Here is a 27,257-nt window from a genome sequence, read left to right as displayed (position 1 = left end):
TCAATAAACCAATTGTTTGGAATCAAATCACCCTGCCTGGTGTCTCAGGAATGGGTGTGTCTGCACCAGTGCACCCACACCCCTCCCACGGCACTCCACTATCACCATTCCCCACACCCCTTGCTCCCACCAGATTTACAATGTCGCTCTCCACTCCACATTGATAAATACAGTACTGTTATTTCGGGGAGGTTTTGGTGAAAAGTCAAGTAGACAGACAAAAATAAGAATGCATGTGGCTTGATCAGTAAGCTTACAAGTAACACAAAATTAGGTGCTGCTGATAGTGAAGAAGGTAATCACAGATCACAGCAGGAAGATTACTCATTTAGAAAAGCTGGCCAAGGAATAGAAAATGGATTGTGATACAGATAAGGGTGAGATGATCCATTTTACAAGTCAGACCAGCATAGGACGACTATAATGGAGGGCGGAGCTTCAACGGCATTTAACAGCGACTCCTTCGAGCTCATCTGTGGAAATAATTTAATTTCAACCTTTAATGTCTCTCTTATTTTCTTATCAGGGTGAATGGCATCCTGTCGGAGATCCTGATCTGCAGTTACACTCAGACTTTGGTTATGTGCTGAGGGGGACCCACTCCTGAAAGTTCATGACCAGTCGCTTTTTGATATCCCAAGGATGTGGCCTAGAAAACGAGTGCGCCTTCACAGCCCTGTGGACAAGCAGACTCTATGCCATCTGAGTCCTCCACTCAGCAATTCGCTTTTTTTCTCACTCTCTCAATTTTCAAATCAGTGAACTTGGGGGGAAAAAAGCAACACAACAGACTTTATCATCCCAAATCAGCGAGTCCCTTTATTGGGGGACAGAGAACCTGTGGTATGTCGAATTGTCGGGTGAACAATGAGATTTTGTTGGACTGCAGATCCTGGTCTTTCTAGGGGGCTTTGCTATTGATTGCTTGGTGGGTGGAGGATGCCGATGCCCTTTTTCTGGAAGTAAGTGGGGGAAGTGGGGGAGGGGGAGGGTCATTACTTTGCTGCCTCTTGTGTGTGGGAGAAAGTGGGGGGTTTGGGGTTCAAATGTGTTTACTGACACTCATTCTTTGGGGGTGACTCTTCTGTTTTCATGGATGTCTGCAAAGAACAAGCATTTCAGGTTGTATATTGTATACATTTCTCTGATGTTAATGGAACTACTTAACTATTGAATGCTAGAGCACTAGGGAGTGTAATAGAACAGAGACATGGGAATAACAGTGCATAGTTCATTGAAAGCGGCAACAGATATGAAAACAAAAGACGATGTTTTGGGTTGAGACCCTTCTTCGAGACTGGCAGCATCTAGGGATGGAAATAAACAGTTGAAGTTTCAAGCCGAGACCTTTCATCAGGACTGGCCTGAAACATCAACTGTTTATTCCTATCTGTAGATGCTGCCTGACCTGCTGAGCTAACCCAGCAGTGAACTATAGGGAGAGGGTTAGCAGAAAAGGACTTTATTCCCTGGAATGTAGGAGAATGAGGGATGACCATTATAGAATTGTTCCTAAAATTATAAGAGCCACAGATAAGGTGGATACTAAAAGTCCTTTCTTCGGGGCAGGGGAGTTCAAAACTAAAGGTTTAGGGTGAACTAAGGGTTTAGGCTGAGAAGGGAAAGATTTAAAAGAGATGCCAGGGACAACATTCTCATGTAGAGGGTGGTGAGTTATGGAATGAGCTAACAGAGGCAGGTACAGTGGTATCATTTAAGAAGCATTTGGACAGATACATGGAGTATTACAGGAAATTGGGACTAGCTGAATGGGCACCAAGGTCTGCATTGATTGGTTGAGCCAAAGCCCTGTATCTGTGAATCTACGACAAAGCTTTGGAATATATACTTTCAAAATCACTGTTGTCTAGAGCCTGCTTGACGTTGGCCTGTGGTGGGATGGACACCGCTACCAAAATGATGGCTGAAATCTCCCGCGGCAGGTAAAATGGAGGACATTTGATCACAAGGTATTCCAGGTGTGGTGAACAGAACTGGGGCAGCACCAGCACATTTATACACCATGAAGAGCTGATCATGAAGCACACTCCTCTTCCTCTGGCTTTGAAAGACTAAGTAGTCCTATCTTAGCGGTGTATTGTGAACACATCAATCTGAATCGCTGAGTCTGGAACAGAAGAAGTTAACTAATACTCTGTGAAACAAGACACAAGTGGTCCTAATGTCTCTTCAGTACAGCATCCTAGCTCTGGGATCTTCGACTTTATTTATCAGAGGCTGTACATTTGTCAGCAAGATGATCAGTACTGGAAATCTCTGTTATCATGTTATCACTGTACTGCTGCTGCAAAGTTAACAAATGTCACAACAAATGCCAGTGATATTAAACATGATTCTGATTCTGACAAAAGTTACTCAACAAAGCTTTTGTCATTAATGAACTGTAATGAGGTCTGGAAGAACCTAGTGCACAGCATCACAACACAGGAAATGGAAATTCAAAGGTTTCTCTCAGCCGACAAGGTGATGATGCCGCTATGAGAACTGTACTTCCCTCAATCGCAGGACTCTGCAGAGAGTGGTGTGGACAGCCCAGCGCATCTGTAGATGAGAACTTCCCCCTATTCAGAACATTTTTAAAGACAGGTGTGTAAAAGGCCCAAAGTATCACTGGGGACCTGAGTCACCCCAACCACAAACTGTTCCAGCTGCTACCATCCGGGAAACAGTGCCGCAGCATAAAAGCCAGGACCAACAGGCTCCGGGACAGCTTCTTCCACCAGGCCATCAGACTGATTAATTCATGCTGATACAATTGTATTTATATGTTATATTGACTGACCTGTTGTGCATACTATTTATTATAAATTACTATAAATTTCACATTGCACATTTAGATGGAGACGCAACGTAAAGGTTTTTACTCATGTATATGAAGGTTATAAGTAATAAAATCAATTCAATTCAAAACAATAAATTTCATGTCATGCAAGTCAGTGATAATAAACCAAATCTTGATTTATTCAGGCCTCATCACTGTTTACCTTTGAATATGAAAGCAGACATTACCTCTCTGGCTTCATTGGTATCAGGAACAGTGATTCTGTAAGGGGTATCTAGAATGTCATAAAAAGGTTGATCCTTGTGGATATCCTGCAAAACAAATTAGACCATAAGACAAAGGAGCAGAATTAAGCCATTCGGCCCTTTGAGTCTTCTCCGTCATCGTGTCATTTAATACCCTCTCAAACCCATTCTTCTGCCTTCTCCCCTTAATCTTTGATGCCCAGACTAAGCAAGAAGCTATCAATCTCCACTTTCAATATACCCAATGACATGGCCTCTACTGCTGCCTGTGGCAATGAATTCCACAGATTCACCACCCTCTAAATCAAGGGTTCTCAACCTTTTTCATGCCATGGAACAATACCATTAAGCAAGGGGTCAGTGGACCTCAGGTAAGGAAACCCTGCTTTAAAGAAATTACTCACCTCTGTTCTAAGGGGATATCCATGTATTTTGAGGCTCTGTCCTCTGTCCTGATTTCCACGCCATAGGAAAGATCCTCTCCATGACCACTCTGTCTTGGCCTTTCAATATCTGCTAAGTTTCCATGATATCGCCCACCCCCCTTTCTTCAAAACTAATCTATTCTGGCCACACAAACATTCTTCCATCAATTTCATCTGGTTCTTACCGCACTGAGGGAAAGGGAAAGTGTCTGAAGTATATCCAGCATCGTTTTCAGCACAGAACCACTCCACAATAAATGTGGGAATCTGCAAATGAATGAAGAACGAAGGTCAATGACTTGCTAAGGCTTTGCGCGGAGAAAGTGACAGTGGAATTTGAGCAATTCCTTTATATTTTATGATTCTTCTATAAATGTGTGATGGATAGTGTATTGACTGGCTGCATCATGGCTTGGTATGGAAACACCAAAATCTTTGAAGGGAAAATCGTACAAAACTTAGTGGATTCAGCCCAGTACATCTCATATAAACCTCTCAACTATTGAAAAGCTGTTGTAGGAAAGCAGCATCCATCAGCAGAGATCCCCACCACCCAGGTTATGGTCTCTCCTCGCTGCTGCCATTGGGTAGAAGGAACCAGAGCCTCAGGACTCGCACCACCAGGTTCAAGAACAGTTATTACCCCTCAACCATCAGGCTCATGAACTATACTCACCTCCTCCATCCATTGAGATGTTTTCGCAACCAATGGTTTCATTTTAAGGACTTCTTATCTCATTATATCATGTTTTCATTATTTATTGCTATATATTTACATTCGCATTTTCACAGTTTGTTGTTTTCTGCACTCTGGTTGATCTTTCGCTGATCCTGTTATAGTTACTATTCCATAGATTTGCTGAATAGGGGTATAGGGGGCTCTGGATAGAGGTGGTACCTTTGATGACTGGCATGCTGCTCTCTATCAGACAGGGTGGACTGACATTACTGGTCCTCATCCATCTCCTACATCTCTCACGTGTTGGCTCCAAGCGCCATACCCTGGTAAACCGCTTCAGCTGGCGGGCTAAACCACCTGAGGGGTTGGTGTTAACACAGCACCACTGGGCAAATGATTTCCATGATGAAGTCACCAGCCAGGGCGGAAAGGTTCTCAGATGAACTATAACGGCCACGTAAACACAAAATAATTTGCAGATGCTGGGGTCAAAGCAACACTCACAACACGCTGGAGGAACTCAGCAGGTCGGGCAGCATCCGTGGAAAAGATCGGTCGACGTTTTGGGCCGTAACTCTTCGTCAGGACTGTAGAGGGAAGGGCAGAGGCCCTATAAAGAAGGTGGGGGGAGGGTGGGAAGGAGAAGGCTGGTAGGTTCCAGGTGAAAAACCAGTAAGGGAATTGTGGTTTCCCTTCTGCTGTCTGTCACATGCAAACATGCCATTCCCTATTTCCAGATCCTCCGTCTCCACCGCATCTGCTCCGGGGATGAGGTTTTCCGTTCCAGGACATCTCAAATGTCCTCTTTCTTTAAGGATCGTGGTTTTCCTCCTGCTGTCATCAATGATGCCCTCACCCGCATCTCCTCCATTTCCCGCACTTCGGCTCTCACCCCATCCTCCCGCCACCACAACAGGGACAGAGTTCCCCTTGTCCTCACCTACCACCCCACCAGCCTCCGGATCCAGCACATTATCCTCTGCAACTTCCGCCACCTTCAACAGGACCGCACCACTAAGCACATCTTTCCCTCTCCTCCCCTCTCCGCCTTCCGCAGGGATTGGTCCCTCCGCGACTCCCTGATCCACACGTCCCTCCCCACGGATCTCCCACCTGGCACTTATCCCTGTAAGCGCAAGTGCTACACCTGTCCCTACACCTCCTCTCTTGCCACCATTCAGGGCCCCAAACAGTCCTTCCAAGTGAGGCAACACTTCACTTGTGAGTCTGTTGGGGTCATCTATTGCATCCGGTGCTCCCGGTGCAGCCTCCTCTACATCGGTGAAACCCGACGCAGATTGGGGGACCGCTTCGTCGAGCTCCTCCGCTCCGTCCGCCAAAACAGACAGGATCTCCCACTTCAGCTCTGCTTCCCACTCCCATTCAGATACGTCCATACATGGCCTCCTCTACTGCCATGATGAGGCTAAACTCAGGTTGGAGGAGCAACACCTCATATACCATCTAGGTAGTCTCCAGCTCCTTGGTATGAACATAGAATTCTCCAACTTCCAGTAATTCCCTCCCCCTCCCTTCCCCTATCCCTATGTCACTCTGCCCCCTCCCCCAGCTGCCTATCACCTCCCTCATGGTCCCACCTCCTGCTACCACCCATTGTGTTTTCCCCTATTCCTTCTTCACCTTTCCTGCCTATTAACCAATTTCCCCCGGGATCAATAAAGTATGACTATGACTATGACCTCCTTGCCTCCCCTCTCCCACCCCTTTATCTTTCCCCTTACTGGTTTTTCACCTGGAACCTACCGGCCTTCTCCTTCCCACCCTCCTCCCACCTTCTTTATAGGGCCTCTGCCCCTTCCCTCTACAGTCCTGACGAAGGGTTCCAGCCCGAAACGTCGACCAATCTTTTCCACGGATGCCGCCCGACCTGCTGAGTTCCCCCAGCGTGTTGTGAGTGTTGCTTTGACGTGTTCACGACCAAGGCGAGCCATCTAGTTGGAGGAAATCGGCTGTGGTCAAACCTGGTGAGGGATGGGCTCCGCCAGGTTTCAGATGCCCAAAACACGCCGCATGATGAGCACACCAAACTGGTGCAAAGCTTGTCATGACGGTGCCCCAACGACTTCACCAAGAGTCAAGGGCACAAGAAGAAGAAGAGGAAGAAGATTTGCTGAACATGCCCACAAAAAAATGAATCTCAGGGTTGTATATGATGACATATACGAGGGGTGATTGATAAGTTCGTGGCCTAAGGTAGAAGGAGTCAATTTTAGAAAACCTAACACATTTATTTTTCAACATACATTTACACATTTAGTCCAGCGGTTGTAGCGCATACGGATCTTGGACCTCCAGAAAGTGTCCACAGCAGGGGTGATTGATAAGTTGGTGGCCTAAGGTAGAAGGAGATGAGTTATACAGCTCTCATTACATGCACATGCAGTTCAACTCTGAGTGATTATGCAGAAAGTTTGAAGTTAATAACTCATCTTCTTCTACCTTAGGCCACAAACTTATCAGTCACCCCTGATGCGTTATTAACTGATGAATTATTAACTTCAAACTTTCTGCATAATCACTCAAAGATTTGAACTGTATTTGCATGTAACAAGGGCTGTATAACTCATCTCCTTCTAACTTAGGCCATGAACTTATCAATCATCCCTGCTGTGGACACTATCTGGAGGTCCAAGATCCGTATGCTCCACGACCGCTGGATTAAGTGTGTAAATGTAGGAAGGGACAATGTTGAAAACTGAATGTGTTAGGTTTTCTAAAATGAACTCCTTCTACCTTAGGCCACGAACTTATCAATCGCCCCTCGTATGTACTTTGATAATAAATTAGCTTTGAACTTTGATTGTGTAAGCACTGGGAGAATCTGTACTGAACTTCTAATTGTCTATAAAATTTGTACTTCTGTGAACTTCAAATCTATCTGCTATCTTAAAGTTCTGTATTTGACCTACAAGTTATGAAGTATGGAGAAATGCCAGTATGTCACCGTCATGCATGTGGAGCAAGATACAGTGGTATCTTACCCCTCAACCATCAGGCTCTTGAACCAAAGGGGATAACCTCACTCAACATACTTGTCCCATCACTGAAATGTTCCCACAACCAATGGACTCACTTTCAAGGACTTTTCATCTCACGTTCTCGATATTTATTGCTTATATAAGGCATCCGTTAGTCTTGCGAGATCATGGATCTGTGCCTGGAAAGTCTTCACTCTCCAGGGCACAGGCCTGGGCAAGGTTGTATGGAAGACCAGCAGTTGCCCATGCTGCAAGTCTCCCCTCTCCACGACACCAATGTTGTGCAAGGGAAGGGCATTAGGACCCATACAGCTTGGCACCAGTGTCGTCGCAGAGCAATGTGTGATTAAATGCTTTGCTCAAGGACACAACACGTTCCCTCAGCTGCGGCTCGAACTCAAGACCTTCAGGTAGCTAGTTCAATGCCTTAACCACTTGGCCACGTGCCCACATTGCTTATTTATTTATTTTTTATTATTATTTCTTTCTTTTTGTATTTGCAGCTTGTTATTCTCAGCACTCTAGTTGAATGCCCAAGTTGGGTAATCTTTACGGTTATTATTCTAGAGAGTTGTTGAGTACGCCGGCGAGAAAATGAATCTCAGGGTGTATATGTACTCTGATAATAAATTTACTTTGCACTTTGATTGAAAGGTCCTGTCCTACCAGCTTTACACTTGATCAATTTTAAAGAGAAGATACAATCTGCCCTTAAAACATACTGGTAGAACTGTTAAAATATCAATGATTTTACAGAAGTGAAGATGCGTTTGGTAAGTTTTTTCTACCTTTAAATTTTTATTTAGCGAGATACAGCGTGGAATAGGCCTTTCCAGCCCCTAAAGCCACGCCACCCAACAATCTCCCGATTTAATCGTAGCCTGATCATGGGACAATTTATAATGACCAATTAACCTACCAACCTATCTACCTAAATAAATAAATCATTTATTAAATAAATAAATAAATAAATAAATAGATAACTAGATAGATATATGGAGCATATTGTGGCAGTAGAGGAACTGTTTAAACGGCTGTCTGAAGCCAATCTGACAGTGAACCTCGCAAAAAGTGAATTCGGCCACGAGAAGGTCACTTATCTGGGATTTGTGGTACGACAGGGGCAGCTGACCCCGATGCAGGCTGAGGTGCAGACTATCTCTGAAGTTCCCATCCTGACGGACAAAAGAGCCCTAAGAAGGTTCTTGGGAATGGTGGGGTACTATCGGAAGTTTTGCAAAAACTTTGCGGATATTACCCTCCCTCTTACTGAGCTCTTGCCGAAGAATGCGAAGTTTGTGTGGGGCGACCTTTGTCAACAAGCCTTCGAGAGCCTGAAGGCGATTCTGTGTCACCACCCTGTATTGAATGCGCCTGACTTTTCGAAACCCTTCTCCCTAGCAACAGATGCTAGTGACGAAGCAGCCAGGGCAGTGCTGTTACAGACAGACAACGAGGAGATTGACTACCCAGTGGCTTATTTTTCTAAGAAGTTTAATGTCCATCAGAGAAATTATTCCACTGTGGAGAAGAAATTACTGGCAATCATACTAGCATTACAACATTTTGAGGTTTATATTTGTCTGGCATGGAAACCACTAATAATTTACACTGATCACAATCCATTAGTGGTTTTGGCCACTATGAAGGATAAAAACAAACGGTTACTAAGTTGGAGCCTGGTCTTACAGGAATTTGATATTAAAATAAAACATATAAAAAGAACAAACAATGTGATTGCTGACTGTCTGTCAAGGTGTTAAAAATTAAAGTTCTCTGTATTAGCCGAATAGCTGATGACTACCTGTATATTAATGTGTATCTAATAATGTGCATTCATGCCCATAATTTTTACCCCGGTAAAAATCCTTTTAAGGGTGAGGGTGTGACGCCAAACAAAGCTATCGGAGGATTGATGCTAATGAGGGAGATAAAAAGACAATGAAGAAACATTCAAAATGCTAATAAGACAGAAGAGATGGATTAACGGAAAAGAAACACAATTCAGAATATTGACAGACCGGTTGCTTTGAACCTGAACTGGTTGAAGTTTGATGGACAGGTGAAACCCCAGCAGATAAAAAGAGCAGGTTTACTAAGGCACGCGATGCACCACGAGACCCTGGAAAGAGTAGTGTGCCCCCACAAGTTGGTGGGAGTTTGGAGGTCCGGTTCGTGGGAACCGACCAGAAGCTCACAGGGTGTAAAGGTACAATCAGTGGGAACCTGGGGCGTATGTCCGCCCTTGCCTGGGTGCCGGGTTCATCGCGGAAGAACGATCGTATCTGGAACGGAGGGGTCACAGTCGGTGACCACAGCGGGGATTAGAAGACATAAAAGGGTTTGCCCGAAACCAACTGCGAAGACATCAAAGGTCTGCTTGAACCAAATTGCATCTCTTTCTCTCGCTCCAACGGTACAACAACAGCAATTACTGCGAACTGCACTGAACTGAACTCTGCGTCACTTGAGACTAATCATGTTACCCCTAGACTGCGATGGAGCTTGGTTGATTCCTATTACCCTATTTCTGTGTATATGTGTGTATTATCATTGCTAACCTGTTACATTGATATCCTTACGATTAGAGTACTGTATTACTTATGTCTTCAATAAAACTTTATTAGTTCCTAGCAATCCAGACTCCAACGAGCGTTCTATTTTTGCTGGTTTGGCAACCCAGTTACGGGGTACGTAACAATATATAAACAGAAACCTCAAAATACTTGTGGTTTCAACAATGCAAATCACAACTTTCAATATCAGTTTTAAAGCCAACAAAGTTAATTTTGTGACGTACTTATCGACCAAGCCGGATAAAAACTTGTCAGCAACCCTTCGAATCCTCTTGTGAACGTGGTTGAAATTCACCAACAGGAACTGTGCGTGCTTCTCTAGCTCTTCCTCATTTTCCTTCGTTTTGGGCTATTAAAGACAACAGCAGTGAGATACATTATAAAGAGTTACATACAATAGAGAACACTACAGCATAGTACAGGCCTTTTGGCCCACAATGTTGTGCTTACCATTTAAGCTACTCTAAGATCAAATTAATCCTTCCCTCCCATATAGCCCTCTATTTTTCTATCATCCATGTACTTATCCAAAAAGTTCCTAAATACTCCTAATATACTGGCCTTTATCACCACTCTTGGCAGGGTAATGCATTCACTCACCATTCTGTGTGTAAAGAACTTACATCTGACATCCCTCCTATACTGTCCTCCAATCACTTTAAAATTATGACCCCTCATGTCAGCCATTTCCATCTTGATAAAAGGTTGCTGGATATCAACTCAATTTATGCCTCTTATCATCTTGTATAATACTGTGTAAAAGATATCACCAATGAAGACCTCGACACCATTGATAGTGTCGAGACTAGCGCATGATTTGGATTTAAGTGAGGGAGAGTTGCACAGCGTCAGCCTCACTCTCTCTTCCCAATCCCCATCTGGATCCAGTGGCAAGACAAGCTTGGGTGCCAAAAACTTTTGCTCAATACCGTATTTGTCAACGTGGAGTGGAGAGCGAGTTTGCAAATCTGGTGGAAGCAAAGGATGTTGGGAAAGATGAAGGTGGAGTGCCGGGAGAAGGGAGTGAGGCAGGTGGTAGAGAAGAAGTGTCAGGGGTGTGGGGGTGTCACGGGTGCAGACGCACCCAACCCTGGGACACCAGGCAATGTCAGTTGATTCCAAACAATTGGTTTATTGATCATTACAGAATGTCTCTCATGTGTTTCCCACTTCCTCCCCTCTCCCTTCCCCTTTTCCCAACCATGATTCCCCTCTCCCTGCCCGCTTCCCACTCTCAGTCCACAATAGAGACCTGTATCAAAATCAGGTTTATCATTACTCATATATGTCATGAAAGTTGCTTTTTTTGTGGCAGCAGTACAGTGCAATACATAAAATTACTACAGCACAGTGCAAGAGATGTAACAGTACATCTCTATCAAATCTACTCCTTCACTCCCAAGAGAAAAGTCTGGACTGGCTCAACTGTCCTCGATACATGAGGGACAATGAGTCTCAGCTCATGTAACATGAGTTACAAGTACATTGAAAATGCTTTCAGGCAGGGCTTCCCAACCTTTTTGATGCCATGGACCTCTACCATTAACCAAGGGGGTCCATGGACCCTAGATTGGGAACCCCTGCTTTGAGGCGATTCCAGTGAATGATTTCAAGTAAAACACGTGGTACCTTGTCTGCCATAACTGCAAGGAAAACCTCAAATACTTTATCAGCTACTGCAATCACACACTGCATCATGCCTGTGAAACAGATGGAAAAAATACAGTCAGTTCCAATGAGTGAGACTCGGAGAGTGAACTTACCACACAAGTTGCCTTGATGTAGGGACTAGGGGGTCACACAGAAAGCTGGGTCCAGGAGGTGACCAGGCATATAGATGAGGGTAGTGCAGTGGATATGATCTATATGGATTTTAGTAAGGTATTTGACAAGGTTCTACACGGTAGGCTTATTCAGAAAGTCAGAAAGCATGGGATCCAGGGAAGTTTGGCCAGGTGGATTCAGAATTGACTCGCCTGCAGAAGGCAGAGGGTCGTGGTGGAGGGAATACATTCAGATTGGAGGATTGTGACTAGTGGTGTCCCACAAGGATCTGTTCTGGGACTTCTACTTTTCGTGATTTTTATTAACGACCTGGATGTGGGGGTAGAAGGGTGGGTTGGCAAGTTTGGAGACGACACAAAGGTTGGTGGTGTTGTAGGTAGTGTAGAGGATTGTCAAAGATTGCAGAGAGACATTGATAGGATGCAGAAGTGGGCTGAGAAGTGGCAGATGGAGTTCAACCCGGAGAAGTGTGAAGTGGTACACTTTGGAAGGACAAACTCTAAGGCAGAGTACAAAGTAAATGGCAGGATACTTGGTAGTGTGGAGGAGCAGAGGGATCTGGGGGTACATGTCCACAGATCCCTGAAAGTTGCCTCACAGGGGGATAGGGTAGTTAAGAAAGCTTATGGGGTGTTAGCTTTCATAAGTCGAGGGATAGAGTTTAAGAGTTGCGATGTAATGATGCAGTTCTATAAAACTCTGGTTAGGCCATACTTGGAATACTGTGTCCAGTTCTGGTCGCCTCACTATAGGAAGAATGTGGAAGCATTGGAAAGGGTACAGAGGAGATTTACCAGGATGCTGCCTGGTTTAGAGAGTATGCATTATGATCAGAGATTAAGGGAGCTAGGGCTTTACTCTTTGGAGAGAAGGAGGATGAGGGGAGACATGATAGAGGTGCACAAGATTATAAGAAGAATAGATAGAGTGGATAGCCAGCGCCTCTTCCCCAGGGCACCACTGCTCAATACAAGAGGACATGGCTTTAAGGTAAGGGGTGGGAAGTTCAAGGGGGCTATTAGAGGAAGGTTTTTTACTCAGAGAGTGGTTGGTGCATAGAATGTACTGCCTGAGTCAGTGGTGGAGGCAGGTAAACTTGTGAAGTTTAAGAGACTACTCGACAGGAATTTAAGGTGGGGGGTTATATGGGAGGCAGGGTTTGAGGGTCGGCACAACATTGTGGGCTGAAGGGCCTGTAATGTGCTGTACTATTCTATGTTCTATGTAAACTGGGTACCTCTCAGAGAAGAGCTGTATGTGATTAATCAAATTCTCATCTAATAATCATATTGGGGTGGCAGGGTGGAGATATGTCTCTACCAAAGGAAGTGTAAGGCATTCCTTCCCTCCATTAGCCTGCAGATCACCCTTGGGCAACGGCCTTAGCCCCCTGATCAGGATATCGTGAAGCTGTGAGAGCAGATGGTGGATTATCGTATGAGCAGCTGGTGCATATCCTGGTCCTGGTTATGTGATCACTGACGCCAGGCAGACAATCTCTGAGAGTATTGATAATGGTTGGGGTCACCCATCTTGTAAAGACACGACCCAGAAGAAAGCAATGGCAAACCACTTCTGTAGAAAAATCTGCCAAAAACAATCATGATCATGGAAAGATAATGACTGCCCGCGTCATACTACATGGCACATAATGAACGAACAAAACGTCATAGAATAATACAGCATGGAAACAGGCCCTTCGGATAGATCAAGGCTTTCCTAAATCCAAGTATTGATTACAGGAATTAGGATGTTATGTTGAATTGTATAAAATGTTGGTGAGGCCCAAATGGGAATTTCGCGTGCAGTTCTTGTCATGTACGGTACTGTGCAAAAGTTCTAGGCACCTCAGATTTTCTATATGGTTTCAGATGGTATGGCCTCCACAGAGCCCTGATCTCAAAATCATCACTGTCTCAGATTACCTAGAGAGACAGAAGGAAGTGAAACAGCCAAAGTCTTGTGGTCTAATGGTCTTATAAAGTCTGTAGAAGAACTGTGGCAAGTTCTCCAAGATGCTTGGAACAACATCCCAGCCGATTTTCTTATAAAACTGCATGACAGTGTACCAAAGAGAACTGACGCAGTTTTAAATGCAAACGGTGGTCACACCAAATATTGATTTGATTTAGTTTTTTACTGCTTACTGCTCTTTATAGTCTTTTTTTTTATATTTAGAAACTTTTCATTATTTTTGAAAGCATCTTCGCTTTACAGAATTTTTTTATATGTGCTTATGACTTTTGCTTAGTACTGAATGTGAAAGAAAAATATCAGTATGTTTTTAAAGAGTCCAGAGAAAATTTTAAAGAATGTTGCCAGGACTTAAGGACCTGAATATATGTGAAAGCTTTGGTACAGACAAGAAGGGCTGGAGGAGCCCGTTTCAGTGCTTTATGACTCCGTAACCCTAAGAATTGAGCTTGCACAGTCCTCGATTGAGATATCAGGAAATTCACGACCCTCTGAGCAAAATGTTCGTACTCAACACGGTTTTAGACAACTGCCCTTGCAACAATGGCCCTTCTTTTCAGATTCTCTGTCTAGTGGTAATATGTTGACATCAACCCTGTCATGTCCCCATGGCCTCTTACATGGTTCAGTGTGATCACCCCTCATTTTCCTAAACTCTAAAGAATATTGTTGTAATTTCTTATCTGCTGGCGATAGGACAATCACCTCATTCCAGCAATTAGCCTAGGGCATCTCCTTGAACTGTCTCCATATTTGGTTGAACACTCATGTTGGTGCGGTCTCTCATTGATTCTATTATGATTATTATTCTATTATGGATTTGAGTCTGCCTGCAAGAAAACAAACCTCAGTGTTGTATATGGTGACACATATGTACTTTGATTTAAGAACTGAGCCAACTTGGAAAGGTTGGGTACTGACCATATTGAGGCGACAGACCTGAGTCCATGGGTGAGGAACGGCCCAAGACTTGGATGATTTAAGCGCTGGGCCAGATTGAAATGGTCGTGGTGTCAGGGTTGGAGCCAAGAGACAGGCCAGTTCAGCTTGCCGCTCTGTGAAGCTTACTCGTCTCTATGCTGGACTGAGGCTATGACCCGCAACTGTGCAGTGATGTCTGGCATTGTGAACTTCAGTTCTGAATGCTGTTTGCTTGCTTTTATTGTTATTTTCTCTCTCTCTCTGCACACTGGATGTTTGGATGGTCTGCTTTTGGTTTTAATGGGTTGTATTGGGTTTCTTTGTTTTGTGGCTGCCTGTATGGAGATAAATCTCAAGGTTGTATAAAGTATACATACTTAGATAATAAAGTGCACTTTGAACTTTGATATCCAATATATGCTTTATTCCATAACAGACAACATATACGCTGCACCTTATGATGATGAACAACCCTTAGTCACAGAGCTCACTACACAGAAACAGGCCTTTTGGCCCAAGTAGACCATGCCAAACTGGTATTCTGCCTCGTCCATCGACCAGCACCCAGACCATAGTCCATCATACCTTTCCCATCCATGCACCTATCCAAACTTTGCTTAAATGTTGAAATAGAAACTGCATCCACCACTTCCACCAGCAGCTTGTTCCACACTGAACACCCTCTAAATGAAGAAGATCCCCTTCATGTTCCCTTTAAATATTTCATCTTTCACCATAAATCTGTAACATCTACATCTACTCTGACCCAACTTTAGGGAATCCAACATCAACATGATTTTCCAAATTGATTTGCATATTGAAATTCCCCATGACCAACACAATATTGCCTTTTTGACATGCGTTTTCTGTCTCCCTTTGTAATTTGTAGACCACAACCTGGCTACTGTTGGAGGCCTGTAAATAACTCCTATCAGGGTCTTCTGTTTACCCTTGCAGTTTCTTAACTCTACCCACAAAGACTCTACATCTTCCGATCCTACGTCACCTCTTTCAAAAGATTTGATATAATTTTTTTTACCAGCAAAGCCACTGCTTCTCCTCTGTTTGTCCTTTCGATAGATGGTGTATCCTTGGACATTATGTTTCCAACTACAATTGTCTTTCAGCCATAACTCAATGATACCCACAACATCATGTCTGCAAATTCTAACTGTGCGATCATCTACCTTATTCCGTACACTGTGTGCATTCAAATATGCCATCTTCAGTCCTGTATTTGTCATCCATTTCAATTTTGTCCCACTTTTACACTGCAACCCATCCCTTCTGCCTGTCCTTCCTGTCAGTCTCACTAGAGAATATCTCTGCTTGTAAACCAAAATCCCTATCCTCAACCCAATCACTCTGGTTTCCATCCTCGCCGCCAAATTAGTTGAAACCCTCCCAAATAGCACTAGCAAATCTACCCACAAGGATATTGGGCCCCCTTGGGTTCAGGGACAGCTCGTTCCCTTTGTACATCTCTATAAGATCTTTCCTCCCTCTCCAACGCTCCAGTGAATAAAGTCCTAACCTATTCAACTGTTCCCCACAACTAAGGTCCTTAAGTCACCGCAACATTGTTGTAAATTTTCTTTTCTCTCTTTCAAGCTTATCGATATCTTTCCTGAGGGTAGGTGACCATATTTGTACACAGCACTTCAGGGTTGACCTCACCAATATCTTACACAACTCCTACATAACATCCCAATTCCTGTACTGAACATTTTGATTCATAAGCTCTCTTATTGACTCTTTGTAACTGTAAGACCACTTTCAAGGAATTACGGAGCTATATTCCAGACCCCTTTGTTCACTTCTGTGCCCTGTTATTCTCTAATGGGGGTATTTGAAGTGGAAGCAAATATGTTTCAGTATCAGAATCAGGTACAATTATTATCGCTGACATATGTCGTAAAATTTATTATTTATGACATTTTTGTAAGAGAGCTACATGGAACTGGCAAAGGTCGACCAATCACGATGGCACTGTATGTCAAGGAAAGCTTGAGGGGCCGAGTGGCCTTCTCCTGTGTTATTGTGGGACTAAACAAAATTCTACCTCATCCTGTGTTAAATACAATTGGACAGAAATTGACTGAACATTCATACACGAAACATCAAAATCTGCTCCAATCTGATGGCATGAGGCATGAACATCAATTCCTCTAACACTTGGTATTTTCCCCTCCCTTTTCCTCTTCTTCCATTCTCTACTTTGGCTCCCGTCTTCTCTTCTCCTCATATACCTCCCTGTGGTCCCTCCCACCTTCCCTTTCTCCCATGGTCCACGCTCCTTTCCAATCAGATTCTTTCTTCTCCAGTCCTTTGCATTTTCCACCTATCACCTCCCAGCTTCTCACTTCACCCCCCTCCCCCACCCACCTGTCTTCACCTATCACCTTCTTGTTTGTCCTCTCCCCCTGCCCCCCACAACCCAACCTTCTTATTCTGGCTTCTTCCCCCTTCCTTTCCAGTCCTGATGGAAGGATTTCGGCCTAAAATGTCAACGGTTTATTCCTTTCCACGGCTTGCTGAGATCCCCTGCATGTTGTGTCTGCTACTCTGGATTTCCAGCATCTGCAGACTCTCGTGTTTAAGACCTGCTCCAAGTTCAGAGAGATCTTGTTACACAGTCGAAAGGCACTGGGCAGTGGGAGTCAACTTCCGTTAAGCAGTGAGCTTAAAAGATCAGTAACGATGATGTATCAGATTAGAGAGCAGCACATCTCACTAATAACACTGGACAACAGAGATTTTGCTTCCTCCATACTTTTGGGTGTATCTTTTGGATTTTGGGCTGCTGATCACAAAAATCACCACGAAATTTTCTTATCTCACACTATTTTTTCAAATCACCTATATTTGTTATTTCAATTCATAATTCAAGTCAGAATGAAAGATTAAGGAAGGCATTTTTGTTGGTCTTCAAATCGAACAGGTCATCAATGACAGGCAATTTGAAGAACTTCTAATGGGACCGGAGAAAATCACATGGAAGGCATTCAAGGATGTTGTTGAAAAATTTCTTGGCAACTACAGAGCACCAAACTACTTGCAGCTGGTTGACAACATGCTTCAAGCATACAAAACCATGAAGTGCAACATGTCACTAAAGATTCATTTTCTGCATTCCCAGTTAGACTCCTTCCTTACAAATCTTGATGCTCTCAGTAACAGGCATGGTGAAAGGTTTCACCAGGACATTGCAGTCATGGAGAAACAGTGTAAGGAAACTGGAATCCATCAATGCTGGTTGATTATTGTTGGACAATTAAGCGAGAAGCCTGGAACACTGAGTACAAACGAAAATCATCAACAAAACATTTTTAGCTTAGTTGAATTATTGTAAAGCATCAGTACTGTTATGCAATGAAATGCATTATATTCATTAAAAGTTAATTTCTTATTTCTCCAAATTCCTACAGGATACAAGTAGTCTGAAATTATATTTGTGTTCAACTTCAAGAGGTCTATCATAAACAACAAAAAATTTCTGAGGGAGCAACGCTTTCAAAAAAAAGTTGTCCAGTGTGATCTAAACTTCAAATGCTTACCAGCTTTATCTTTCTGAATAGCCTTGTCCTCCAAATAGCGAAACATAACTTGAAAACGGTCCTGATCCGTTGAGCGGGATACCCTGCAAATCAATATGCAAGCTTGTAAAAACCACACTAAACAGCGCAGTGGTTGAAAAACATACTTGCGCCGGATGTTATGTCTTTCAGACCTCATGTATTCCAGACGGTACACAGAAAGTAGATAGGTAGACATCGCAAAATCCAGTTTATTAATGAGAGCCGAGACTTCCGGAGGAGGATCTAGTAGATTTATGATGGTACTTCTTAATTCATTCAGTTCAGCCTATTGAAAACAAATAATATTAGTTATTGGAACAGATTTGGAGAGGGGGCAAAGAAGTGGAAGATGGAACTTAGCCTAGGGAAGTGTATGGTCATGCACTTTGATAAAAGGGAAAAAGGATAAACGGGGAGCTAACTCAGAAGTCATAGGTGCAAAGGAATGTGGGAGTCCTCATGCAGGATTCCCTAATGGTTAACTTGGTGGTGAAGAAGGCAAATGCAATGTTAGCATTCATTTTGAGGGGACTAGTATATGTAATGTTGAAGCTTTATAAGGCACTGGTCATACTACACTTGGAGTACTGTGAGCAGTTTTGGGCCCCTCATCTAAGAATGAATGTGCTGGCATTGGAGAGGGTCCAGGGGATGTTCACGAGAGTGATCACAGGAATGGAAAGTGCTAATGTATGAGGAAGGCTCTGGGTGTATACTCACTGGAGTTCAGAAGAATGAAGGGGGTGAGTAGTTCTCATTGAAGATTGAAAGGCCTAGATAGAGTGGATGTTAAGAGAATGCTTCCTATAATGGGGCAGAGGGCACATTTTCAGACTAGAAGGACATCCCTTTACAAAGAGATAAAGGGGAATTTCCATATCCAGATGGTGATGAAATTGAGCAGCTCATCGCCACAGATGGCTGTGCCAATTCATTGGGTATGTTTAAAATAGAGGCTATGGGGATAAGGCAGGGGAATGGGGATGAGACAGATAATAAATCAGCTAAATTGGAATGACAGAGCAGACCAGATGGGCCAATCGAATGGCCTAATTCTGCTCCTCTGTCTTATGGTTTTGTAATTCTCGACACTAAGACAGCAAGTTGAACAAAAAGGTTCAGGTCAAAACTGGCAGATGCCATCGAGTACATCATCAAAAGATGATGTTTCAAGAAAGCACCATCCATCATTAAGGACCCTCACTCACTTCGCATTACGACTATCAAGGAGGAGCTAAAGAATCACCCCTCACCCCTTACCAATCAAGAATCTATCAATATCTGCCTTAAATACACCCAATGATTTGGCTCCACAGCTGCCTGTGGTAACGAATTTCACAGATTCACCACCTCCTGGCTGAAGTTCCTGTCTCAGTTCTAAGGGGATATCTCTTTATCCTGAGGCTGTGCACTCTGGTCTTAGGCTCTTCTATCAACGGAAATATCCTCGCCATGTCCACTCTATCCATGGCTTGCTGTAATTGGTAGGTTTCAATGAAATCATGTACACCATACACCATACTTCTGAACCACATCAAGTTTTGGCCCAGAGCCATCAAATGCTCCCTTTTTAGTCCCAGGATCATTCTTGCGAATCTCCACTGCATGCTCTCCAGGGCCATCAAATCCTAAAAAAAACAGCCCAAAATTGCTCCCAATATCTTAATTGCTCCCAACGCATTTTACAGTCTCAGCAACATATCCTTGTTCTTATATTCTAGTCCGCTTGTGAGTCCTATTGAATTAGTGAAACCTTCATGCGTGTCGTAGATGTTCTTACCGGTGACACAGTGTCATTCTTCAGAGCAGAGTTATACTGCAGTTCAGAGCGCAAAGGCTCTCCTCCAGGGAAGGTCAGCAGTGGGGACTTAGTGGCTATTTCACACACTCCCTCGTACCACTCTTCTGGCCAGAGTCCTAGAGGAACACAAGCAGCTAACGTTATCACCATCAGCTATACAGGGATCTTATACCACTACTGAGCCTAAGTAGGGCCTAGTGGAGGACTACCACACCCTCCAAATAAAAGAATATACATTCAGTGGCCATTTTATTAGGTACCCCTGCTCGTTAAAGTGAATATATAATCAGCCAATCATGCATAGAATCAAGCAGCAACTTAATGCATAGAAATATGCAGATATAACTAAGAGGTTCAGCTGTTGTTCAGACCAATCATTAGAAAGGGGAAGAAATGTGATCCAAGTCATTTTAACTGTGTAATGATTCTTGGTGCCAAATGATGTGGTTTGAGTATCTCTGAAACTTCTGGCCTACTGTGATTTTCAACCACAACAGTCTCTAGAGTTTATAGAGAATGGTGTGAAAAACAAAAAGATGTGGATGAAAATGCCTTGTTAATGAGAGCGGTCAGAGGAGGATGGCCAGACTGGCTCCAGTTGACAGGAAGATGGTAGTAACTCAAATAACCATGAGTTGCAGCAGTGGAGCATCTCTGAATGCACAACATGTCGAAGCTTGAAAAGGCAGAAGACCACACCAGCTTTCCACTCCTGTGTCTAATAAAATGGCCACTGAGTGTAAGCGACTAATTTCCTGTCCATCCCTAGCTCTGATGAAAGGTACTTGTCTGGACCATGAACTCAGCTTCCCCTTCCAGAAGCTGCCTGAACCTGTGAGTCCATTGCAGATTCCAAATGCGTAGATCAATTACTTTGCTTTTCAGTGACTATTTATCAAGAATCACCAAAATCAAAAATTGTGCAGCACTATATGACCGACATGCATTGTGAAATCTTTCGATTTATGTGATCTACATGCTCACTTATAATTAGCATTTGTGAAATCACGTGACTTGATCTGCTCCTCACAGAATTAAATCCTGCCTCTTTTGTTTCCCCAAGCATATTCCACGATAGTGTGGAGAAAAAAACAGAACTGCTGGATAAAGTTTATTGACATTAATCAAGAAGGAATAATGCTTTTGTACATCAGAGCAAACAGGTAAAATTACATGAGGTAAGCGATGTAGGCTAAAGCAAATCTTATGACTTTTGTTAATAGGTAAGAAAAGCAATTTATGGCCCCAATGAGTGTGAATATTTTACTAGAATGTTCTACTGGTGCGCATCATGCTCCCCTTAAGGTCCAAGCATGATAGCAGTTAAAACCATTGCTCTATTTAACAAGGCAATACTTCACCTGACTGACTTGAGGCTTCAGAGGTGAGACAGACCGACAGAAGAGAAACAGAAGGAATGAAGTTGTAAAAGAAAGAATGAGACAGCAAGAGGGAAAGAACAAATGAATTTTAAAAAAAGATCATTATAAGGTTGAGATTTCTTCAAACCCCACAGTTAAATTGTATTTCTATAATCAATGCTCATAAGGCTGCAGTAACAGTTCACGCTTCAAAAGCCAGCACGGCAACAGAAACTTCAAATTCCAGATTCTTAAAAAACAATGCTTCAGGAATAACAAAATGACAACAATCCAAGTAAACTAGTTGGGTAGGTACCTGAACCTTCCACGGCAAATCCCATCACGACAGAGTACAGCCAAAAGTCACGGAATAGTTTCTGCAGCCTGGGTTTAGCATCTTTGATCGGAGGCAAGCGTCTGGTCAGCTGCAAAACAAAACCTGCATGACTAGGCACTGGCAAATTTACGCACCATTTACTCTAACATGCTGCATCACTGCTTGGTACAGAAGCTGCACTGTGGTGGACAGGAAGGCTCTACTGGAACAATGCATCACCGGCACTGGCCTACTCACCAACAAGGACACATATACAGGAAGGAGCCAGGATAGGGTCAGTAACATCATGAAAGATCACACCCATTCTTCATACAGACTGTTTGCCCCACTCCCATTAGGGAGGAGGCTACACCCACACCAGGACCACCAGATTCAAAAACAGTTATTTTCCCAAACGGTAAAGCTGATCAATACCTCCACCCACTAGCTCCACCATTACTTTATTATTTCCCGTCAGTCTTATAAACAGCCAAGTGTCACTTAATGGACTTACAATACTGTACAGAAGTCTTAGTCATATATACGTATATAACTAGAGTGCCATTTGTCAATGTGGAGCGGAGAGTGAGGTTATAAATCTGGCAGGAGTAAAGGATGTTGGGAATGGTGAGGGTGGAGCACTGCGGGAGGGGTGTGGGACAGGTGGCAGAGAAGGAGTGCCGGGGCGGGGTGTAGTGTAAGTGCAGACATACCCAGCCCTGAGACACCAGCCAAGCTTGTTTGATTCCAAACAATTGGTTTATTGATCATTATAGAATATTTCTCTGGTGCTTCCAACCCCCTTCCCTCTCCCTTCCCCTTTTCCTAAAAAGATTCCCCTCTCCCTGCCCCCTTCCCACTCTCAGTCCACAATACAGACCCATATCAGAATCAGGTTTACCATCACTCACGTCATGAAAGTTGCTTTTTTGTGGCAGCAGTACAGTGCAATACAATACATAAATTACTACAGTACTGTGCAAAAATCTTAGTCTGTCTGTCTCTCTCTCTCTCTATATATATATATATATACCTAAGTCTTTTGCACAGTACCATATTTTTATATCAAAGTTCAAAATAAATTAACTAGCAAAGTACATATATGTAACCATATACAACCCTGAGCAATACACACAAAAAATGCTGGTGAACGCATGGGAGATGTGGCCACACATTTTAATTCTTTCTCCCCAGGCTTCCCGTCCCATGATCCTTTCCCTTCTCCAGCTCTTAGATCCACCCTTCCCCTCCTGTCTTCTCCTATCATTTTGGATCTCCCCCTCCCCCTCCCACTTTCAAACCTCTTACTATCTCTTCTTTCGGTTAGCCCTGACGAAGGGTCTCGGCCTGAAACGTCGACTGTACCTCTTCCTATAGATGCTGCCTGACCTGCTGCGTTCACCAGCAATTTTTGTGTGTGTTGCTTGAATTTCCAGCATCTGTAGATTTCGTCATGTCTACAACCCTGAGATTCGTTTTCTTGTGAGTACACTCATTAAATCCAAGAAAGCTAATAGAATCAATGAAAGACCCCACTCAATGGGACAGACAAACAACTAATGTGCAAAAGACAATAAACAATGCAAATACATTAGAAAAGAAGAAATAATAATAATAAATAAGCAATAAATATCAAGAACATGAGATGAAGAGTCCTTGAAAGTGACTCCATTGGTTGTGGGAACATTTCAATGATGGGGCAAGAGAACTTGAGTGAAGTTACCCCCATTGGTTCAAGAGGCTGATGTTTGAGGGGTAGTAACTGTTCCTGAACCTGGTGGTATGAGTCCTGAAGCTCTTGTACTTTCCACCTGATGGCAGCAACGAGAAAAGAGCATGGCCTGGGTGGTGGGGATCTCTGATGATGGATTCTACTTTCCATTTCATGTAATGCAGTAAATCTGGTCATCATCTTCCTTCACCTCTTCGACAGTGGATGATACCAGTGCACTATAGGGCTGTGTGCTTAGCCCCCCGCTCTACTCACTGTGTGGCTAAGCACAGCTCCTATGCCACATTCATGTTCACTGTTGGGGGCCAAATCAAGGTGGTGATGAACCAGCATACATGAGGGAGACTGAAAATTTGGCTGAGCAGTGCCACAACAATAACTTCTCACTCGATCTCAGCAAGACCAAGGAACTGATTATAGACTTCAAGAGATGGAAACCAGTCCTCATCAGAAGAGCAGAATTGGAAAGAGTAAGCAACTTTAAATTGTTGGGTGTTAAAACTTTGCCAAACCCTTATAGATGTGCAGTGGAGAGTGTACTGAATAACTGCATCACCGCCTGGAATGGAAACCCAAATGTCTTTCAATGGAAAATCTTACAAAAGGTAGTGGATTTGGCCTAGTATGTAACAGATAAAGACCTACATGAATTGCTGTCACAGGAAACCAGCATCCATCATCAGAGATCTATACCACCCAGGCCATGGAGGTGATTAGAGAGATTGAGGTGAAGGAACCCTCAGGAGGCAATGATCATAACATGATTGAGTTTACTGTGAAATTTGAAAAAGAGAAGCTGAAATCTGATGTGTCAGTAATTCAGTGGAGTAAAAGAAATTACAGTGACATGAGAGAGGAACTGGCCAAGGTTGACTGGAAAGGGACACTGGCGGGAAAGACGGCAGAGCAGCAGTGGCTGGAGTTTATGCGAGAAATGAGGAAGGTACAAGACAGGTATATTCCAAAACAAAAGAAATTTTTGAGTGGAAAAAGGATGCAGCCGTGGTAAAAAGAGAAGTCAAAGCCAAAGTTAAAGCAAAGGAGAGGACATACAAGGAAGCAAAAATTAGTGGGAAGACAGAGGATTGGGAAGTTTTTAAAACCTTACAAAAGGAAACCAAGAAGGTCATTAAGAGGGAAAAGATTAACTATGAAAGGAAGCTAGCAAATAATATCAAAGAGGATACTAAAAGCTTTTTCAAGTATATAAAGAGTAAAAGACAGGTGAGAGTAGATATAGGACCGATAGAAAATGATACTGGAGAAATTGTAATGGGAGATGAGGAGATGGCAGAGGAACTGAACAAGTATTTTGCATCAGTCTTCACTGAGGAAGACAGCAGGATACCAGACACTCAAGGGTGGCAGGGAAGAGAAGTGTGCGCAGTCACAATTACGACAGAGAAAGTACTCAGGAAGCTGAATAGTCTAAAGGTAGATAAATCTCCCGGACCAGATGGAATGCACCCACGTGTTCTGAAGGAAGTAGCTGTGGAGATTGCAGAGGCATTAGCGATGATCTTTCAAAAGTTGATAGATTCTGGCATGGTTCCGGAGGACTGGAAGATTGCAAATGTCACTCCGCTATTTAAGAAGGGGGCAAGGAAGCAAAAAGGAAATTATAGACCTGCTAGCTTGACATCGGTGGTTGGGAAGTTGTTGGAGTCAATTGTCAAGGATGAGGTTACCGAGTACCTGGAGGCATATGACAAGATAGGCAGAACTCAGCATGGATTCCTGAAAGGAAAATCCTACCTGACAAACCTATTACAATTTTTTAAGGAAATTACCAGTGGGCTAGACAAGGGAGATGCAGTGGATGTTGTATATTTGGATTTTCAGAAGGCCTTTGACAAGGTGCCACACATGAGGCTACTTAACAAGATAAGAGCCCATGGAATTACGGGAAAGTTACATACGTGGATAGAGCATTGGCTGATTGGCAGGAAACAGAGAGTGGGAATAAAGGGATCCTATTCTGGTTGGCTGCCGGTTACCAGTGGTGTTCCACAGGGATCAGTGTTGGGGCCGCTTCTTTTTACATTGTACATCAACGATTTGGATTATGGAATAGATGGCTTTGTGGCTAAGTTTGCTAACGATACGAAGATAGGTGGAGGGGCCGGTAGTGCTGAGGAAACAGAGAGTCTGCAGAGAGACTTGGATAGATTGGAAGAATGGGCAGAGAAGTGGCAAATGACGTACACTGCTGGAAAGTGTATGGTTATGCACTTTGGCAGAAAAAATAAATGGGCAGACTATTATTTAAATGGGGAAAGAATTCAAAGTTCAGAGATGCAACGGGACTTGGGAGTCCTCGTACAGGATACCCTTAAAGTTAACCTCCAGGTTGAGTCAGTAGTGAAGAAGGCGAATGCAATGTTGGCATTCATTTCTACAGGAATAGAGTATAGGAGCAGGGATGTGATGTTGAGGCTCTATAAGGCACTGGTGAGATTTCACTTGGAGTACTGTGGGCAGTTTTGGTCTCCTTACTTAAGAAAAGATTTGCTGACGTTGGAAAGAGTACAGAGAAGATTCACTAGAATGATTCCGGGAATGAGAGGGTTAACATATGAGGAACGTTTGTCCGCTCTTGGACTGTATTCCTTGGAGTTTAGAAGAATGAGGGGAGACCTCATAGAAACATTTCGAATGTTGAAAGGCATGGACAGAGTGGATGTGGCAAAGTTGTTTCCCATGATGGGGGAGTCTAGTACGAGGGGGCATGACTTAAGGATTGAAGGGCGTCCATTCAAAACAGAAATGCGAAGAAATTTTTTTAGTCAGAGGGTGGTGAATCTTTGGAATTTGTTGCCACGGGCAGCAGTGGAGGCCAAGTCATTGGGTGTATTCAAGGCAGAGATTGATAGGTATCTGAGTAGCCAGGGCATCAAAGGTTATGGTGAAAAGGCGGGGAGTGGGACTAAATGGGAGAATGGATCAGCTCATGATAAAATGGCGGAGCAGACTCGATGAGCCGAATGGCCTACTTCTGCTCCTTTGTCTTATGGTCTTATGCTCTCCTCTCACTGCTGCCATCAGGTAGAAGGTACAAGAATCTCAGGACTCACACCACTAGGTTCCCGAACAGTTTATTATCCTCTCAAACATCAGGCTCTTGAGCAAAAGAGGATAACTACACTCACTTGCCCATCCTTTGAGATGATTCCACAATGAATGATTTCACTTTAAGGGTTGTTTTATTTCATTATCTCATGTTCTCATTATTTATTACAATTTATTTATATTTTTATTTGCACAGCTTGTGGTCTTCTGCACTCTGGTTGATCTTTCATTGATCCTGTTATAGTTACTATTCTTTAGATTTGCCAAGTATGCCCACAGGAAAATGAATCTCAGGGTTGTATATGGTGACAAGTATGTACTCTGATAATAAAATTTACTTTAAACTGTGAAATCTGACCATTGTCTTCGTCACCTACTCCACAATGGATGCTGCAGTGGAAGACTTTATTGTTACTGCAATTTCTAAATGAATGATAACTTTTATTTCCCAGAAGGACAGTACTGAATTGAGTACACCTGGAACATTACAACAGATACAACTACATCTCGCACTGTATCTCTTCCCAGCTAACTCCAGTTTAAAGGAGACCACACAGTTTATTGGGAGCTTTCCAAAACCAAGTCAGCACACCCACTCAAAGTAAACACAACAATAGTCATTTTTAAACCACTTTATATACAAAGTTTATGAAAAACACTCGAGATCCTGTGGCCTTGAAAGCAGTGATAAGCAATTAACCCAGCAAGTGAGTAAGAAATTTTTAAAAACAAACTGATAAGAAATTTTAAAAAACAAACATTCCCAGATGCCAAATGGGAAAATTATATAAACTTCTGTTTAATTTATTTTTCACTAATAAACACCAAGTATCAATTCAAACCAGACAGAATCTACATTTTTGTTAATATTGATTGAAGAACTCTGTAAATTGCTCTCAAAATGGTCATAAAGACTACTAATCAAAATTATTTGTTTGTGGTTTGAGGCAAACAAAGGCAGAAACTGGAGGGATTTAGACCATGTATTGGCAC

At 43.1% G+C, this 27,257-nt stretch overlaps 1 protein-coding gene across 2 annotated transcripts in view; it reads right to left on the bottom strand.

The window, feature by feature from the left end:
• Positions 1–27,257, bottom strand: part of LOC134360064 (phosphatidylinositol 4-kinase alpha) — a 267,869-nt gene that overhangs the window by 142,152 nt on the left and 98,460 nt on the right. Inside the window, exons 11-19 of one of the 2 annotated variants that reach the window (XM_063074140.1) lie at positions 21,464–21,572; positions 21,148–21,162; positions 19,766–19,902; positions 18,138–18,271; positions 17,965–18,047; positions 11,357–11,427; positions 9,952–10,076; positions 3,659–3,740; positions 3,031–3,114 (exon numbers count right to left, since the gene is read on the bottom strand). In XM_063074140.1, coding sequence (XP_062930210.1) covers positions 3,031–3,114; positions 3,659–3,740; positions 9,952–10,076; positions 11,357–11,427; positions 17,965–18,047; positions 18,138–18,271; positions 19,766–19,902; positions 21,148–21,162; positions 21,464–21,572 — 840 coding nt within the window. The remainder of the gene's footprint in view (positions 1–3,030; positions 3,115–3,658; positions 3,741–9,951; positions 10,077–11,356; positions 11,428–17,964; positions 18,048–18,137; positions 18,272–19,765; positions 19,903–21,147; positions 21,163–21,463; positions 21,573–27,257) is intronic. The other variant, XM_063074141.1, reaches the window with a different exon arrangement.

This window comes from Mobula hypostoma, chromosome 21 (genome assembly GCF_963921235.1).
Source record: "Mobula hypostoma chromosome 21, sMobHyp1.1, whole genome shotgun sequence".
NCBI classification, from domain to species: Eukaryota; Metazoa; Chordata; class Chondrichthyes; order Myliobatiformes; family Myliobatidae; genus Mobula; species Mobula hypostoma.
The sequence above is the reverse complement of the archived record's forward strand: the minus strand, read 5'-3'. Positions and strand labels throughout refer to the sequence as shown.